At 49.2% G+C, this 16,333-nt stretch overlaps 1 protein-coding gene across 1 annotated transcript in view; it reads right to left on the bottom strand.

Annotated features, from left to right (window-relative positions):
• Window positions 1–5,770: 5,770 nt before the first annotated feature.
• LOC147662887 (uncharacterized) overlaps window positions 5,771–16,333 on the bottom strand; it is a 43,995-nt gene continuing 33,432 nt past the window's right edge. The window contains exons 4-5 of the mRNA XM_086950820.1: window positions 6,174–6,355; window positions 5,771–6,119 (exon numbers count right to left, since the gene is read on the bottom strand). Of these exons, the coding sequence (XP_086806946.1) occupies window positions 5,771–6,119; window positions 6,174–6,355 (531 nt within the window). The remainder of the gene's footprint in view (window positions 6,120–6,173; window positions 6,356–16,333) is intronic.

The following is a 16,333-nucleotide window of genomic DNA, read 5'->3' as shown; positions in this document are numbered from 1 at the left end:
CCTTGGGAGTGTCTCCTTCCTTCCTAGTCTCCCTGCCCTTGGGAGTGGGTTCTTCCTTTCTAGTCTCCCTGCCCTTGGGAGTGTCTCCTTCCTTCCTAGTCTCCCTGCCCTTCGGAGTGGGATCTTCCTTCCTAGTCTCCCTGCCCTTGGGAGTGTCCCAGCTCTCATGAGGTGCCTTCGTCTTCTGACTGTCCTTGTCCAAGGTAGTGTCAATGGAACTGGGAGTAAGGCTTGCCTTGGGAGTACCTTGTGTGTGGGATGCCTGTGCAGCATGTGTAGCCATTACACCCAACCCCTCTTTTGGATCACGTGTGTGTACTCCACTGTATCTGACGGTGTCTTTGTGAACAGATTTAGCTGACCTAGGGGATGGTGTCTGAGCCCTCCGTGCCTTGACGTGCTGTCTGACGCTGCTTCTAGTGCAATAACCTGTATTAGAGTCCTGGTCTGAATATACACTCCCCCTTGAGACATCCAGTGTTGTAGATGGTGGAACAGAAGTAGCACCCAGTCCATGCGAGTGTACAATGGCAGACGACACACTGTTAGCCAATGACTGCACTGTCCTGTGTAGACCAGCCAGATCGCCATGCATACCTTCCATTAAAGCTACCACCTGCCCCAACTTCCTATCGTGGTCTTGGAAAGCATTTATCATATTGGTCTGCCCCACACACAGCTATCGCAGCAGATCAACAGCCTCTGCACAAAGAGCATTTTGGCTCATGGAGGCTGGGGCAGCGGTGCCTGCACCGAACGCCACTCTGCTCCCCCTACTCCTGCGTGCACGAACAGTACATGGTGCAGTTGGCGGTAGTGTGGGCCCTGTGTGCTGTGTCCCGACCGAAGGTGTTGATTGCCCACTCCCAGTCTGTGACAACAGTGCTGACTCGCCAACACTGTCGGTAGATGATGACGACGTTGTCTCCACATGCGAGTCCTCCGGGACGGTCCTGTCCCCCTCTCCGGCGCTGCCCCCTTCTGTGTCAGTCTGCGTGTGCGCGACGTCTGATCCGGATGCATTGGCTTCAATCATCTCCTCGGTCTGTGGCTGAGTGCCCTCTGCCAAAGCTGAAATGCACAGAAAAGAGGTGTAAGTCACGGGCACACTCACGTACAGTACTGCTACGGAATCCCCATTGCCATTGATGACAATGTACATCGATCCCAAAACCTGCACACGGGCCACCCCTACCAGTCATCCTCACAGGAAATAAGTGGCGTTGGCCGTGCTACATCTACAGCATGCGGACAGGGCATGATCAACTACATCTGCACACCAGTCTTGCCATGGGGTGACGGAGCACTAAATCATGTGCACCAACACTCAACTGCTTAGCGAGTGGCGTCTCAACATGCCGCACCGGGAAGTGACATTTAACTGCGGCAATGTCACCAACATGGCATTGCAACGAGACGCACGATACACGGAAGTCACTAATGTGTCTGGGCAACAAAACATGCATTGCACTCACAAGCAACATACACTGACAGTATGCTTACCGCCACGTTGCTGTTCATCCACACACAACCGCTCGGACAGGTCAGGATGCGTCACAGCTATGATACGGTGCATGAGAGGGGTCATTGAGCGTCGGGCCAGACGTGCCCTTCTTGGAATCATCCCTAGTGTCACTTCCGCTACATTTTTGCTCAGCCTGGAAATGTCGTCCCAGCGTTTGTGGCAGTGTGTATGTCGTCTATTGGACACCCCCACTGCTCGTACATCACGTGCAATGCTCCTCCACACGTCCTTGCGAAGGTGCAGCTTGACCTACCATGATGGGAGACTAAAGGGTGCAAGTCAGTGGACAGTTGGCCAGTCACACAGATAGGGGCAACACGTTACTCTCAGCAGCCATGCACATTTCGACTCATGTGTTGGTCCCACATCACACCGCCAAGATTCCTGAGCCCAGGTGTCATGGAACACCTCATGCACACCAACTTGTCCCCCACTGCACTTACCACCTGTCCGGGTGCGCCGTACAGGCGTCCGTAGTTGCGGAGCACACCGTCCACGAGGACATCCAGCTCCGTGGCCGTAAAGGGACGAGACCGGATCTCTTTGACTCTCGACATGGCAAGGTCACGGAGTATGGCACTAGAGCGGCAGTCGGTGGTCAGCTCCGCAGCAGCAGTTGGAGGTGATGGTCACAGGCAGCAGTCGGTGGTCAGCTCCGCAGCAGCAGTTGGAGGTGATGGTCACAGGCAGCAGTCGGTGGTCATCGTAGAATGTGTGCTTTTGCACATGACACATATATAGGGCCCTGTGGCCATGCCAGTGGCATACGGCGCCAGCCATTGGTCAGCCCTGGAAGCGTGTTTGGAAATGGGCCAATGACTGGCCCTGGTGTTGCGGTGCACAGCATACGGTACATTCTATTGGGCACACGTGGCCATTGTTCACACCTCCCATTGGCTGCACGTGCACAGACCGTCACGCTCACACACCGGCAAGTGCATGTGTAAGGTTCCAGGACAGATGCTTCATTTGCAACAATGTTCTGTCACTGGCGCCAACATGGCGGGGCACGTATTCGGCGGGGGAGGTGCAGGCCAACACATCCATAAGCTGATGTGAATGCACATGGCAGGTCATGACCCCCCTTACAGTGACATTGCATCATCCAGCATACACCGGCCGGCCCAGCCCTGCCCAGGACCGCCGTGCCGGCCATGTTGACCACCGCCGTTTCAGGCCCCGTCCACTACCGCCGTGCCAGGCCCTGCCCAGGACCGCCGTGCCGGCCATGTCGACCACCGCCGTTTCAGGCCCCGTCCACTACCGCCGTGCCAGGCCCTGCCCAGGACCGCCGTGCCGGCCATGTCAACCACCGCCGTGCCAGGCCCCACCAGGGCACGGCGGTAGTGGACGGGGCCTGAAACGGCGGTGGTTGACATGACCGGCACGGCAGTCCTGGGCAGGGCCTGGCACGGCGGTAGTGGACAGGGCCTGAAACGGCGGTGGTTGACATGGCGGGCACGGCGGTCCTGGGCAGGGCTGGGCCGGCCAGTGTATGCTGGATGATGCAATGTCACTGTAAGGGGGGTCATGATCTGCCATGTGCATTCACATCAGCTTATGGATGTGTTGGCCTGCACCTCCCCCGCCGAATACGTGCCCCGCCATGTTGGCGCCAGTGACAGAACATTGTTGCAAATGAAGCATCCGTCCCGGAACCTCCCACCTGCACTTGCCGGTGTGTGGGCGTGACGGACCGTGCACATCCAGACAATGTGAATGTTGAACGCGGGCCGCGTATGCCCAGACGTAAACAGCGGAAGCAGTGCACCGCCATGGCGGGGTCAATGATTGCATCTTTGCTGACGATGCACCTTGTACCATTGTCTGCAGCTGCCTGATGACGGTTGTGTGCGTGATTGCGTGACTCCACATGTCATGCTCTGTCCCATGTGTGTCCATACCATGGCCATCGGTGTGCCACAAATGACCATCACATGTCAAGTCAAGTCAAGTCAAGAGATTTATATAGCACGCTACATACCCATAGGGTCTCAAGGCGCTTGAGGAAGGGTGGGGGAATTACTTGTCGGATATCCAAGTTTTAAGTTGCTTTCTGAATGCTAGGTGGTTCTGAGTAAGGCGAAGGGGAGTGGGAAGAGAGTTCCAAGTTTTAGCTGCCAGGTAGGAGAAGGATCTACCTCCCATGGTGGTTTTGTTGATGCGAGGAACAGTGGCGAGGGCTTGGTTGGAGGATCGTAGCTGACGGGAGGGGGTGTAGAAGGACAGTCGTGTGTTGAGGTATTCGGGTCCAAGTTCGTAAAGTGCTTTGTGTGCATGGGTTAGGAGGCGGAAAGTAATCCTCTTATTTACGGGGAGCCAGTGAAGGTTTTTCAGGTGATCGGAGATGTGTTCTTTACGCGGGATGTCTAGTATGAGCCTGGCTGAAGCGTTCTGGATGCGTTGGAGTTTTTTCTGGACTTTTGCGGTGGTACCGGCGTATAGGGTGTTTCCGTAGTCCAGGTGGCTCGTGACCAGTGCGTGGGTGACCGTTTTACGAGTTTCGGTGGGGATCCAGCGAAATGTTTTTTTGAGCATGCGAAGAATGTTGAAGCAAGATGATGAAACGGCGTTGACTTTTCTGGTCATCAAGAGTGAGGAGTCCAGGATGACGCCCAGGTTCCGTGCGTGGTCTGTCAGGATGGGTGCTTTTCCAAGGGCCTCTGGCCACCAAGAGTCGTCCCAGGCGGAGAGGGAGGCTCCCAAGATGAGGACCTCTGTTTTGTCCGAGTTCAGCTTCAGACGGCTGTGCTTCATCCACTCGGCTACTTCTCTCATTCCTTCGTGTAAGTTGGTTTTGGCGGTGTTGGGGTCTTTGGTGAGTGAGAGGATCAGTTGAGTGTCGTCAGCATAGGAGATGATGTTGAGGTTGTGTTGCCGAGCGATGGCCGCAAGTGGGCTCATGTATACGTTGAAGAGGGTGGGGCTGAGAGAAGATCCTTGTGGTACGCCACAGATGACTTCAGTGGCCTGTGACTTGAATGGTGGGAGGCGGACTCTCTGAGTTCGCCGGTGAGGAACGAGGTGATCCATTCCAGTGCTTTTCCTTGGATTCCGACGTTTCTGAGGCGCTGTAGAAGGGTGCTATGGCAGACTGTATCGAAGGCAGCGGAGAGGTCGAGGAGGATGAGGGCGACTGTGTCTCCGTTGTCCAGTAGAGTTCGAATATCGTCTGTTGCAGCGATGAGTGCGGTCGCAGTGCTGTGCTTGGCTCGGAATCCGGACTGTGAGGAGTCGAGGGATTTGTTGGTTTCGAGGAAGGCGGCGAGCTGGTTGTTGACAGCTTTCTTGATGACTTTGGCCGGAAATGGAAGAAGCGAGATGGGGCGGTAGTTTTTGAGTTCGGTGGGGTCAGCTGTGGGTTTTTTCAGGAGGGCTCTGAGTTCTGCATGTTTCCAGCTTTCCGGGAAGGTGGCGGAGTTGAGGGAGCAGTTGATGACATCTCGCAGTTGATGACATCTCGGACATGTGCATGTCGACATCGGGTATTTCCCTACACAAGTTTCTCGTACCTCACATCTACACAGTACATCCCGGATGTATCGGCACATTGTGATTCAGTTGTCAGTGAGTGGTATATGTGAGATATTGACTATGGTGGGGGTTCACTTGTGTACAGTGCATGTGTGTTGCCTATTGTGTCACCATGCATGTCATGTCCGTATGGCCACCATTATTGGTGTTGCCATTGGTGCATCATGAAATTGTGTGTGTGTGTGTGTGTATCTTTTCGTTTGTGTGCATGCACTTGCATGTGTCTATGTGATGTTGGGCCTACACATGTGGGTCATGTCACATGTCCTGTTGCCAGTAATGTTCAGGTGAGACAAAGTGCATTGCACATTGTGGGGTTTCGGCCGGGGTGTCAAACAAATCCACTGACAAAGGGGTTGTGGGAAGTGCAGGTTTTATTGTTTTATACAGTCTCCGTTTTGCAACCGGGATCCGGTAGAATGGTAGAGGGTTAGCAGCCTCTTCAGCGGCTCCCGTACTCCGCTCCGCCTCCTCGTCTCCCGGTGTCGGCTGGGAGTCGTAGTCCGTACTTCCGCCGTGGTCGCGTGGAGTCCGGGGGAGGATGCGAAAGTGCAGAAAACAAAAGAGAACCAGGGTTACTCGGCTGTGCTAGCCGAACAGTGGTGAGGGTTGGGTAGTGAGGAGACACGCGTGCAAGTTATCTACCCCGCTATACGTGAGGGACTGTGCAGGGGAACGACGGGTGTTTAGGATAACAGTGCCGCGTAAGGGTCAAGGTGGTTTGCCCAGACTACGTCCCGCCCAGCCCAGGAAACGAGACTGTACCTGTCCGAGCCACACTTCCCGGGAAGCGCGGCTGGGCGATGCACCTTCTCGGTGGCCTCCTGGCGTGTCGCTGCTGTCTCGCTTCTCCGTAGGGATGACTCCGCTCCTCTCCTCTCCCGGTCCGTCCCGGTCTCGCCTATTCCTGCTGAGGCTGTTGTTTTCACCTTCCTCCGCTCCGTCCTCGATCTTCCACCACTCCTCTCCGTCCTGGCTTGTCCTCCGCTCCTCTCCGTCCTTGATCCTCCACCACTCCTCTCCGTCCTCGCTCCTTCGCCTCTCCTCTCCGTCCTCGCTCCTACGCCTCTCCTCTCCGTCCTCGCTACTACGCCTCTCCGCTCCGTCCTCGCACTCCAGTCTCCACTCTACTCCTCCAGGTGTAACACACACCTGTCTCGATTCTGGGCAGGGTTTTACCGAGCTGATGTGGGAGGGTCCAGGCTCCGTTGCCACCCACTTAAAGGTGCAGGGTCCCTCACTGTCCACCACCGGTAGACAGCTGGCAACGTCCGTGGTTTTCCAAGAGTCCGTGTGCTGAAACAACAGAGGCAACACATGAATAGGCAGGCCAGGGGGGCCCGAGTCCGGGTCCCCCGCGTCACACACCTCCCCCCTAGGATTCTCCCGATCGGGGAGAGGAAACCTGGACAGGAAATCCGCGTTGGCATTGTCACTTCCCTTCTTGTGGCGGACCTGGAACCTGAAGGGTTGCAGTGCAAGGAACCACCTCATAACCCTCGGGTTATTGGAGATGTTTCTGCTCATCCATAACAGGGGAGCGTGGTCAGTGTACAATACTGAGGTAATATGAATTTTATGGTCAGTTGTGTCCCCTATCGTAGACCCCACCGGCTCCATGTACGTGCTTTAAGTACATGTATGTTCCCTCCTCTTTCAGCTATGAAGACGCAAATACATTTGCGTCCAACGTTAACATGTCCTCTTTCAGATCCACCATGAATGGGTCAGATATTCCGTTCCTAAGTGTACCTTGCCAACGTCTTTATGTGGTGCACTTTCATGATTTCTAGCTCTGGCGAGTTAGGCCCTGATTTCTGCCATCGAGCCTCTTTCTGCCTTCTGTCTCTGAAAGCCGCAGTCTGCTGCTTCCTGACCCTTGACTTACTCCCTGCGCGGCGAGCTGTGCCAGGCTCGGCCTGCCTTGCCTGCCAAGACTGTATTCAACCTTCAAGTTATCTGCTCCGCTCCTCGAAAATACATTCCTGTCTAGTAGTTTACGAAAACATCCTTCCCAGCTGCAGAGCAAAGGGCCCGGCCTCACTGTATCCATGCAAGTAATTCATAGCTTCCGTTACCATGGTAGGCCCATGGCCCCTCACATCTCATGTAGACACGTAGTCGCATATGCACGCACTAGCAGTCAGTATAGAATAGCCTCTGCCCGAGAGACCTTTCATTCCAGATAATACAGTTCCTCAAACACAAGATACTAGATATGATTTGGGATTAGGTTGTTCTGACACCCCAGACTTCTGTCTCCTCATGTAGGGCTAAATGTCAAGTCCCCTTCACCCTCCAGTTCCACGTCAAGCATACGTCATGCTGCTGCGCGCGCATCTCTGCCACATATTTTCTGCTGACACTGCAGGATTCACTTATGGATCTACCCACTTGTAATACATTTCATGTGACGTTGTCTAGCACACGCCTTCATGCACGCCTTCTGTTACGTACATATGTCTTTATCTCGTTTCTCTCAGCTGTTACGCCTCCTGCATATGTCTTACTGTAATGCATTGACTATATATATGATAACCTGTCAATAAAGTATTGTCTATCCCTTCCTGAACCTTCGTGGTGATGGAACATGATTGCCTGGTTTAAACCAATTCCTTTTTAAGGAATAAAACCCCTTTTAAAACCTCAAATACCACGGATTCTGTCTCTTATTTTTGACTGAGTTATTCTTATTGAATTTTACCGCATAAATTCCGCATAGGTAATTTAAATTTACCACATAATTGGCGCCCGAATAGGGACCCCTCCCCCACCCCACGCGCCGGAGGTGCGTTGCAGGCCCGGTGCCCTGCCACAGCCGGACGGACAACTACGCGTACCTGCAGGATTTCCTGTATCTCCCTCAGGCCAACGGAGGTGACTGAGGCTGCGATCGACACCCAGACGAGGCGGTGAGGAGTGCGGAGGATCCCGACCAGAGCCTAGCTGAGAGAACAAAGTCCGAGGTATTCAGAGGCCCACCAGGTTCCGAAGTTCCGAAGTACCTACGTCACGAGTCCAGTCAAGTCGAGTCCAGTCCGGTCCAGTCCAGTGTCGAGTTTCCGAGGCCTTCTGTTCCGTGCTTCCCGGTGAGTACCGTTGCTGGGGACGCATCTAGACGAGCGCATTAATTTGTGCCGGTCAAGACAGGTTTGGGTACACAGACCCGGTCTGCACTGTTTTAGCGGTGTATCTGTACTGTTTAGCAGTATATCCGGTCTGCACTGTGTAGCGGTGTATCTGTACTGTTTAGCAGTATATCGAGTATGAAGGTAGTTAGTTTTATTCTAATTATTATTGTTCGTTTTTAAATGTTTCAAATGTGTTTTAATGTTGTGGTATGAATGATTGTTCGATCTGCATTATCGTGGTTATTGTATTAATGGTGTCCAAGTCCAAGTAAGTATCGAGTAGTAAGGTTCAAGATGCCGTTATTCTCTAAACTAAGACAGATAAAAACTAGAAAAGGGATACTAGAGGAAGCTGTTCCCATTCCACCTAGGGACACTCCAGGGTACTTTATGTACCATAAGCATGGCCTAGATGCCGTATTATATCTCGATTTGTGGGTGGACTACACCAAAGATTTAGCAGAGAATCAGAGATGGCCCGCTGCTGGGACATGGGATGCCGATTGCATCATGAGAGTAGAAGAAGCATTATGGAAAAAGAAAGCCAGACAGTCACAGAAAGATGCCATTGAATTATGGCGTAAAGAATCGCATAGACGTACAGAGAAAGCACTTCGAAAAGAAGAGAAAAGTAGAGAGGATTCAGACAAAGCCCGAGAAAACGTATTAGTTGAGGAAGGTATACGAGTAAAAGCAGAACAAGTAGACAGACAACGAAACACTCTTATGAATGGTATGTATCCTCTCCTGGCCGAGGGTTTACCTAAGGCCACCCCGGAAGTACCAAAAGACCTGCCACCCCCATTGCTCCCGACAAAATTACACCACAAGACCGCAAAGGACATTTTCCTCTCTTCCTATTTAGACGATGTAGCCCCCGACTATGTTAATATTCCGCCGCCACGCACACCACCTGCTGACGGCACTCCACCCCGAGATAATCTACCGCCACCTCTGCAACGACATACTCCTCCTCCCGCTCCACCTCTTCCGCTTATTCCTCCGCTTCTTCCCGCGCCTATTCTCCCTGCTATTCACCCAACAAACCCTTTTGGACCTGGCACCTCAGGAGGTGCCACAGGAGGTTTTCAAACGCCACCACCAGCACATCGATTGACTTATAGGGACTTAGCACACCAACGTACACCCCAAACAGCGGGTTACGACATACTTAATGAGCCTCTTACAGACTGTAGATATGATCCGGTACCCGGTAAAGATGACAGAATGATGCTATCATCAGTACGTCTACGACGAGTTGCAAACTATTTAATGATATTACCAGGAATGATTGATCATTTAGACAAAATATATCATTTTGTCCAGACGGGGGAAGGTCCTGAAAGTATTGGCGATGCCATGGCATACCAGAAAGTTGACACCCAGAAAATGATATTACGTTTTTTCATAAACTGCTTGATAAGAAACCAAGACAGGCCTGGTGTAGACCAGGAAGAAATGAAAGCACTTAATAAATGGGGTCAGAATATAGCGGACGGAAAACATGATAAACAGAATAGTATAGAAAATATGTACCGAAGGATCCGAAAAGCAGTAGAACAAATACATGAAAGACCACGGCCCGAAAGAGAGGTAGATGCAGATAAGACTGAATCCTCCGAGGAGGAGGAAACACCAGAAACGACAACAGGATCATTACAGTTACCAGCTAGAGAAATGATAGCCTATGTAGGTAAGGGAAGGCCCTTTAATAATTCAATGCGTCCGGTACGCCCAGAAAGTAAGAGACTTTTTCAAGCTGCCATGTCAAACCCGAAGACGCCTGAACACTTATTTCAGGCTACCGATAAAATACTTCAAGAAAGAATGGGGTACCATGTACTCAATTCTATGGATGAACAAGAATTAGCCAGCTCAGCAGTACAATGGGCTGATAGTTCTGATAAATATAATGATGACGCATTAGCACAAACCTTTTTAAATCTTTCTCCTGATGAACAGAAATTAGCCGGAATATACATGATTCAGCATCTCCTTATATTGTATAAAAGCCAACATTCTGATCCAGGTCCCCTACCTGATATATTAATAGAATTACTCATGAATAGATGGAGAGGTCTAGGTACCGACTTAATCAAAATAATTCTAGAACATCGGCACAGATATAGTGCCTTCCTGTGTCCGCAGTTTGATCCAGCTCCACCTGTAGACAGAAAAATGTATTACATAGACAGACAGAATCCCTTGCGAGAAGTACATCCAGTCAAGAATGATGATAATACCTTTAGACGCGTGTTTGTGTACACGCCCATAACAAAGATGGAACTATTAGAAATGAAGAAATTAGTGCCCAGCCATGACAAGGATCCAGCAGGTTTTCACCGTGAAATAAAAGACATGTTACTCATGGGTGATTACACCTATCCCGACATCATGAAAATATTAAAAGTATTATTGCCTGCCGGTATTTACGAGAAACTCAAGGAAAAAGAATGGGAGGTGGGAGAGGCAAAGAGTGATTGGGCTGCATTAGAGAACGAAGAAAATACTAGAACCCCAGGCCTAGGGCTCGGGGACAAAACTAAAGCATTACCAGGATTGTTAGTACAAGTATTGCCACGTCTGTTAGCAACGAAAAAGGAAGACTGGGATGCAATCTCAGCCTGCAAACAGAAACCCGATGAAGACACTAGTGATTTTTATTCCCGTTTTGAGAAATGTTTTGTTATTAATAGTGGCTTGAAACCAAGTAGCGAGTCATATTCACATCTTTTTGTATCTAAATTGGTCGAAAATTCTCTGCCCCAAGTTAAGAATCGTGTTCTGAAAGTCGAGAGTACATGGCAAGCTAATACGCCTTCACAAATGTTACAAATGTTACAGTACCACCAGAACAGAATTAGAGAGGAACAAGAACACGAACAAAGACGTATGAAAGACACGAAAATGAAAATGTTAGTTGCTCAGTCAGTTTCAGCTGACGGTCAGAAAAAGGGTCAGACACAGTCCCATAATTCAACAGCTCCTGTTAAAGGGATATGCAACTATTGTAAACAGCCAGGTCACTATATAAACGATTGCGCAGTTTTGAAACACAATATCTCTACAGGTAAAACTAAAGAGAGACCGCGTCCTCCTAGACAGGACCAGGTCCAACAACAAATACCACAGAATATCCAGCCTATGCAAGCTTCACAACAGACAGTACAGACCGTGGCAGTCCCACAGCCACAACCCATTGCCGCAACACAAAACACGACACAGCAGATGTACCAGTATGCACAAAATGATTATCCCGACTATCAGCGATACACATGAAACAGCCTAGAGAGGGAAGTTGGCTTGCCTCTTATTGAGGTTCCTGTAGATCAAGAAGGTCCTTATGTACATAGTCAAGTATTAGGGAAAGACAGAAAGTTTTTAATTGATACAGGGGCAAGCAGGACAACTATAAGTCACGACGAAGTTCCAGGGGCACCCCTCTCAGGCTCACAGAATATTTCCCTTGGATTTTCAGGAAAGCCTATTATTAATGAAGTATCGCAACCACTTCCCCTTGCAGTTGGTCCATTGACACGTACTACAGATCTATTACTAACGAAATCATGTCCAGAAAACTTGTTAGGTATAAAGACATTGAAAGCTCTAGGAGCTGTTATTTGCTGTTCTCCGGAAGGAGTAAGACTGTTTCTACGTGACTTTAAAGGTCACTATGTGTTGAGAGATATTGATCCCAGATTACAGAATGTTCCTGCACATTTATGGGCACAAGGTCCCACTGATGTAGGTTGTATGCACATTACACCGTATCGAGTCACACTCAGACCAGGAGTAGTCTTGCCACGAATTCGACAATACAAGTTACCTCCAGATGCTGTAGCGGCTTTACTGAAAATCATTGACGAGCTCATTGCACAAGGAGTGGTTGTAGAAACCGACTCCAATGTATGTAATTCTCCCATTATTCCAATTCTTAAACGTACTGATCCAAATGCACCTCCTGTTTATCGATTAGTTATCGATTTGCGCGAATTAAATAAATGCATTGTACCACAATACCCCGTGGTCCCAGATATCTCGTCTTTATTGACTGCCATTGATTCCGAAGCAACGTTCTTTACTGTAATTGACCTGAAGAACACCTTCTTTAGTGTCCCCATTGACCCGGAAAGCCAATACCTTTTCGGATTCTGTTTAAATGGACGAAGCTTCAAATTTGCACGCGCACCTCAAGGATTCACAGAAAGCCCCAGCATCTATAGCCAAGCACTGAAAAGACAACTAGACAGTATACACATGCCTGATAACACTGCCCTGCTACAGTACGTCGATGATCTATTGATCACCGCCCGCAGCGAACCTGAATGTGAACAAGCATCATTGACGGTTTTGCATTTCCTGGCTGACAAGGGACACAAGGTGTCCCCTTCGAAGCTGCAATTCTGTGTTCAGCAAGTTGTTTACCTTGGGCACTTGCTGTCCAAAGGGGGGAGACAGCTAACACCTGACCGTATTCAGTTAATTGTACACATGTCACAGCCCAAGACACAAAAGGAGGTACGAGCCTTTATAGGCCTCACTTCTTACTGCAGACAATGGATTCCTCAGTACGCATTTCTAGCAAAGCCACTCATACAGTTGACAACCCAGGAGGCAGCGTCTTCGACTGCCCTCCCTTGGACTCAGGAACATACACAAGCTTTTAACGACTTAAAGAAAGCCTTATGTCAAGCACCAGTTTTAGCGACACCATGTTACAGCAAGCCTTTTACACTTTTTGTCACAGAACGCGAAGGTACTGCATTGTCAGTGCTGACGCAAGAACAAGCAGGATCACACAAACCGTGTGCTTATTTTTCTAGCACATTAGACCCAGTAGCCCAGGCTTTGCCTGCGTGCTTGAAATCAGTAGCAGCAACAGCTCTAGCAATTAGACAGAGTGATTCCATAGTGTTAGGACATCAGTTGACAGTGCAAGTTCCACACTCCGTGGAAGTTCTTTTAAACCGAACACAGACCCAGCACTTGACTATAGCACGACTGACAGGTTATGAATTGACATTGTTTCAGCCACACATAGAAATCAGACGGTGCAACACATTAAACCCTGCTACACTTTTGCCATTAAGTGGGACAGATCCATTGGCACATGATTGTATCGAAGTCATTACTATTACGACGAAACCCAGACAAGACTTGACAGACACTCCATTACCAGATCCAGACCTGACACTTTATGTGGATGGTTCATGCATGTTAACAAGTACAGGAGAATTAGTGGCCGCCTATGCAGTCACGACAGAAACTGAAGTCATAGAAACGAATTGTATTGATACCCTGTCAGCTCAAGCAGCAGAGCTCATTGCTCTGACTCAAGCCTGTATTCAAGCTAAAAACAAGAGAGTTAACATATACACAGATTCACGTTATGCATTCGGAGTCGTACACGACTTCGGTGTCCTGTGGCGAGAGAGAGGTTATCTGACTTCTCACAGGGCCAAGATTCAGCACGGTCCTCTTATTCAAACTCTGTTAGATGCAATACATCTGCCTACAGCAATATCGATCATGAAGTGCAAGGCACATACAAAAGTCACTGATATCATTTCCCAGGGTAACGACCTGGCAGACCGAACAGCCAAGCATACAGCGCAGACTCACGCAACTGACTTGACAAAGACAATAGTCCAGACACCGACACATTCCATGACAGTTAGGGATCCCGCCCTAGATGTAATTGACATACAGACACATGCTACACCAGATGAAATCAAGAAATGGACTGAACTAGGAGGGATCCAGACAGATCAAGGATGGATGACGAAGGGAAAATCTATATGGTTTCTCCCTGACTCTATGGTCCAAGTAATCATTAACACAGTACATAGTCCTGCACATCTAGGAGAAAAAGTTATGTTAGACAGTATTCAAAACATCTGGTTCAATAAACATTTACGAGCAGCAGCCAAACAAAAAGTGCGTACTAGCATGATTTGTTGTCAGTTCAACCCAGGTAAAAGCATTCCCGTAGAGCAAGGTGGATTCCATCCTCCCGATCACCCTTTTGAAGTCCTCCAGATGGATTATATCCAGATGGAACGTTGTCGAGGATTCAAATATGTCCTCGTAGTTGTATGTGCACTCTCCCGTTGGACAGAAGCATATCCAGTCCCAGATTACACTGCTCCGACCACTGCCAAGCAGCTGGTTCGTGAATTTTTCCCCAGATATGGTTTGCCCAGCGTCGTATACTCCGATAACGGTCAGCCATTCTCGTCCGAGTTAATGAAGCAAGTGTCTCTCCTGCTCGGTTACCAATGGAAGTTCCATTGTGTCCGACATCCCGAGGCAGCAGGCCTCGTGGAGCGTCATATTCAGACTCTGAAAATTCGCCTTGCCAAGATCTGTAGAGAGAAAGGAGTCGACTGGATAGTAGCTTTGCCAGTCGCACTCTTTTACATAAGAATGGTCGCACACTCCAGAACAGGGCTATCCCCGTATGAGGTGGTCTTTGGTAGGCCACCGAATATGTGGGGGACGCCTTTGCCTAGAAAAATCACTGATGTTGACTGTATTATGCTGACCGATTACCTTGCCTCCTTGATGTCTGCACTACAATCTTGTCGTTCACAGGTAGCTGCAGCCTTTCCCGACAAGACCGAGGTGAAGCCCCATGAAGTGGTTCTCGGCGATTACGTGTTCATCAGGAACTTCGACTGAAGAAGTCCACTGGAGCCCCGTTGGCAGACGCCAAAATTAGTACTTCTAACCACAAGGACTGCAGTGAAAGTCGAGGGCCGCAAGGGCTGGCTTCACTCGAGTCATATTAAGAAATTTCATGGACTGCTTTCAGATCTGAACTCTCAGCCGCCCGGCCCTCCTCCACAGACTGACTCAAAACTCCCCCTGGTCGAGAAAACTTCTTCCCAGAATTACAGACTTAAATTGAGGTCTAGCAAGTCAGACAGTTTAATTGTTTAAGTCCTCCCCTAGGTGAATCGGTTGAACGAGTTTTCTGACATGTATCCCCTAGACCCGAATAGAGAGAGAGATAGACAGAAACAGCTCAAGAAACGTGAATATTGTAAATCTCTTCACAGCCACTGCAATGTGACACTATTGATTATGTTTTTTCTAAGTCTTCTGATTATTGCTGCGAGTATATTGTTACACATCTACTACCCTATTTTTAAGCGTGCACATTCTCCCTTCAATGTCACTGCCGAGCATTCTTTCAGTGAACTACCCCCGCATGAATTGTCTTACCGACTTGCGCTGCGCAACAACACATTCATTAGTATGTTACATCATTCCCATCAGACCAGCAATGCTACCAATTGTTGGATATGTGGCCGACTCCCTCCCTATCAGAAATACAAGGGAGTTCTGCCCCTCTTCCCGTACCCGTTTACACACAATGGTTCCTGTGGGGCATGGTTTAGTTTAATAAACTCTCTAGATTCCAATTCTGTTGTTTACCAGGCCAACTGGGTATGGGGTAACCTGAACACAGTTCTGCATAAAGTATGTTTTCCTGACAAGGAGGGTCTACCAAAAAGAACAGGAACTGATCTAGAAAATGAAGTATATGGTTTAGGTAATTTTACGCTTAACCTCATGATTCTGAATGTTGAATCCGAATCCGAACCAGTCTTGCCTGCTATGTCCGTACTACCAGTCAAAGGTGAATTATGTGTCAGAAAGAATGGTTCAGTACACTTGGGTCATAGTAAATGTACTACTGTGATCGAATTCAGTGATAAGGGCAAGTCTACGTTTAAAGCTTCACGTCATTCCTACTTCGTTTGTGGTCATACCGCATATATACGCTTACCTCTAGATTGGGATGGCACCTGTTACATTGCATTCCTTCTGACACCTGTTTTCCTAGCCCCTCCTGATTATCATAGGAACACCCATCTAGTACACAATAGACCACAGAGAGATCTCCCGATTGTCGACTACACTGAAACGGCATGGGAACAATATACAGACTTCAATAAAGGCTTCTTTCCCTACTTAGGTGCTGTCTTTAATAGTAAACTGATACGAAAATTAACCAGAACCCTCGAAGCAGTAGTGAATGAAACTACTTCCGCCCTAGGTAACTTAACAGAGGAGCAGTCTGCTATGCGGATTGTTTTTCTTCAAAATCGTCTCGTCCTTGACGTCATCCTGGCCG

This window comes from Lissotriton vulgaris, unplaced genomic scaffold, assembly GCF_964263255.1.
Source record: "Lissotriton vulgaris unplaced genomic scaffold, aLisVul1.2 SCAFFOLD_1565, whole genome shotgun sequence".
In the NCBI taxonomy this organism is placed as follows: Eukaryota; Metazoa; Chordata; class Amphibia; order Caudata; family Salamandridae; genus Lissotriton; species Lissotriton vulgaris.
Note: the sequence above shows the minus strand (reverse complement) of the source record. Positions and strands in the feature narration are given on the sequence as shown.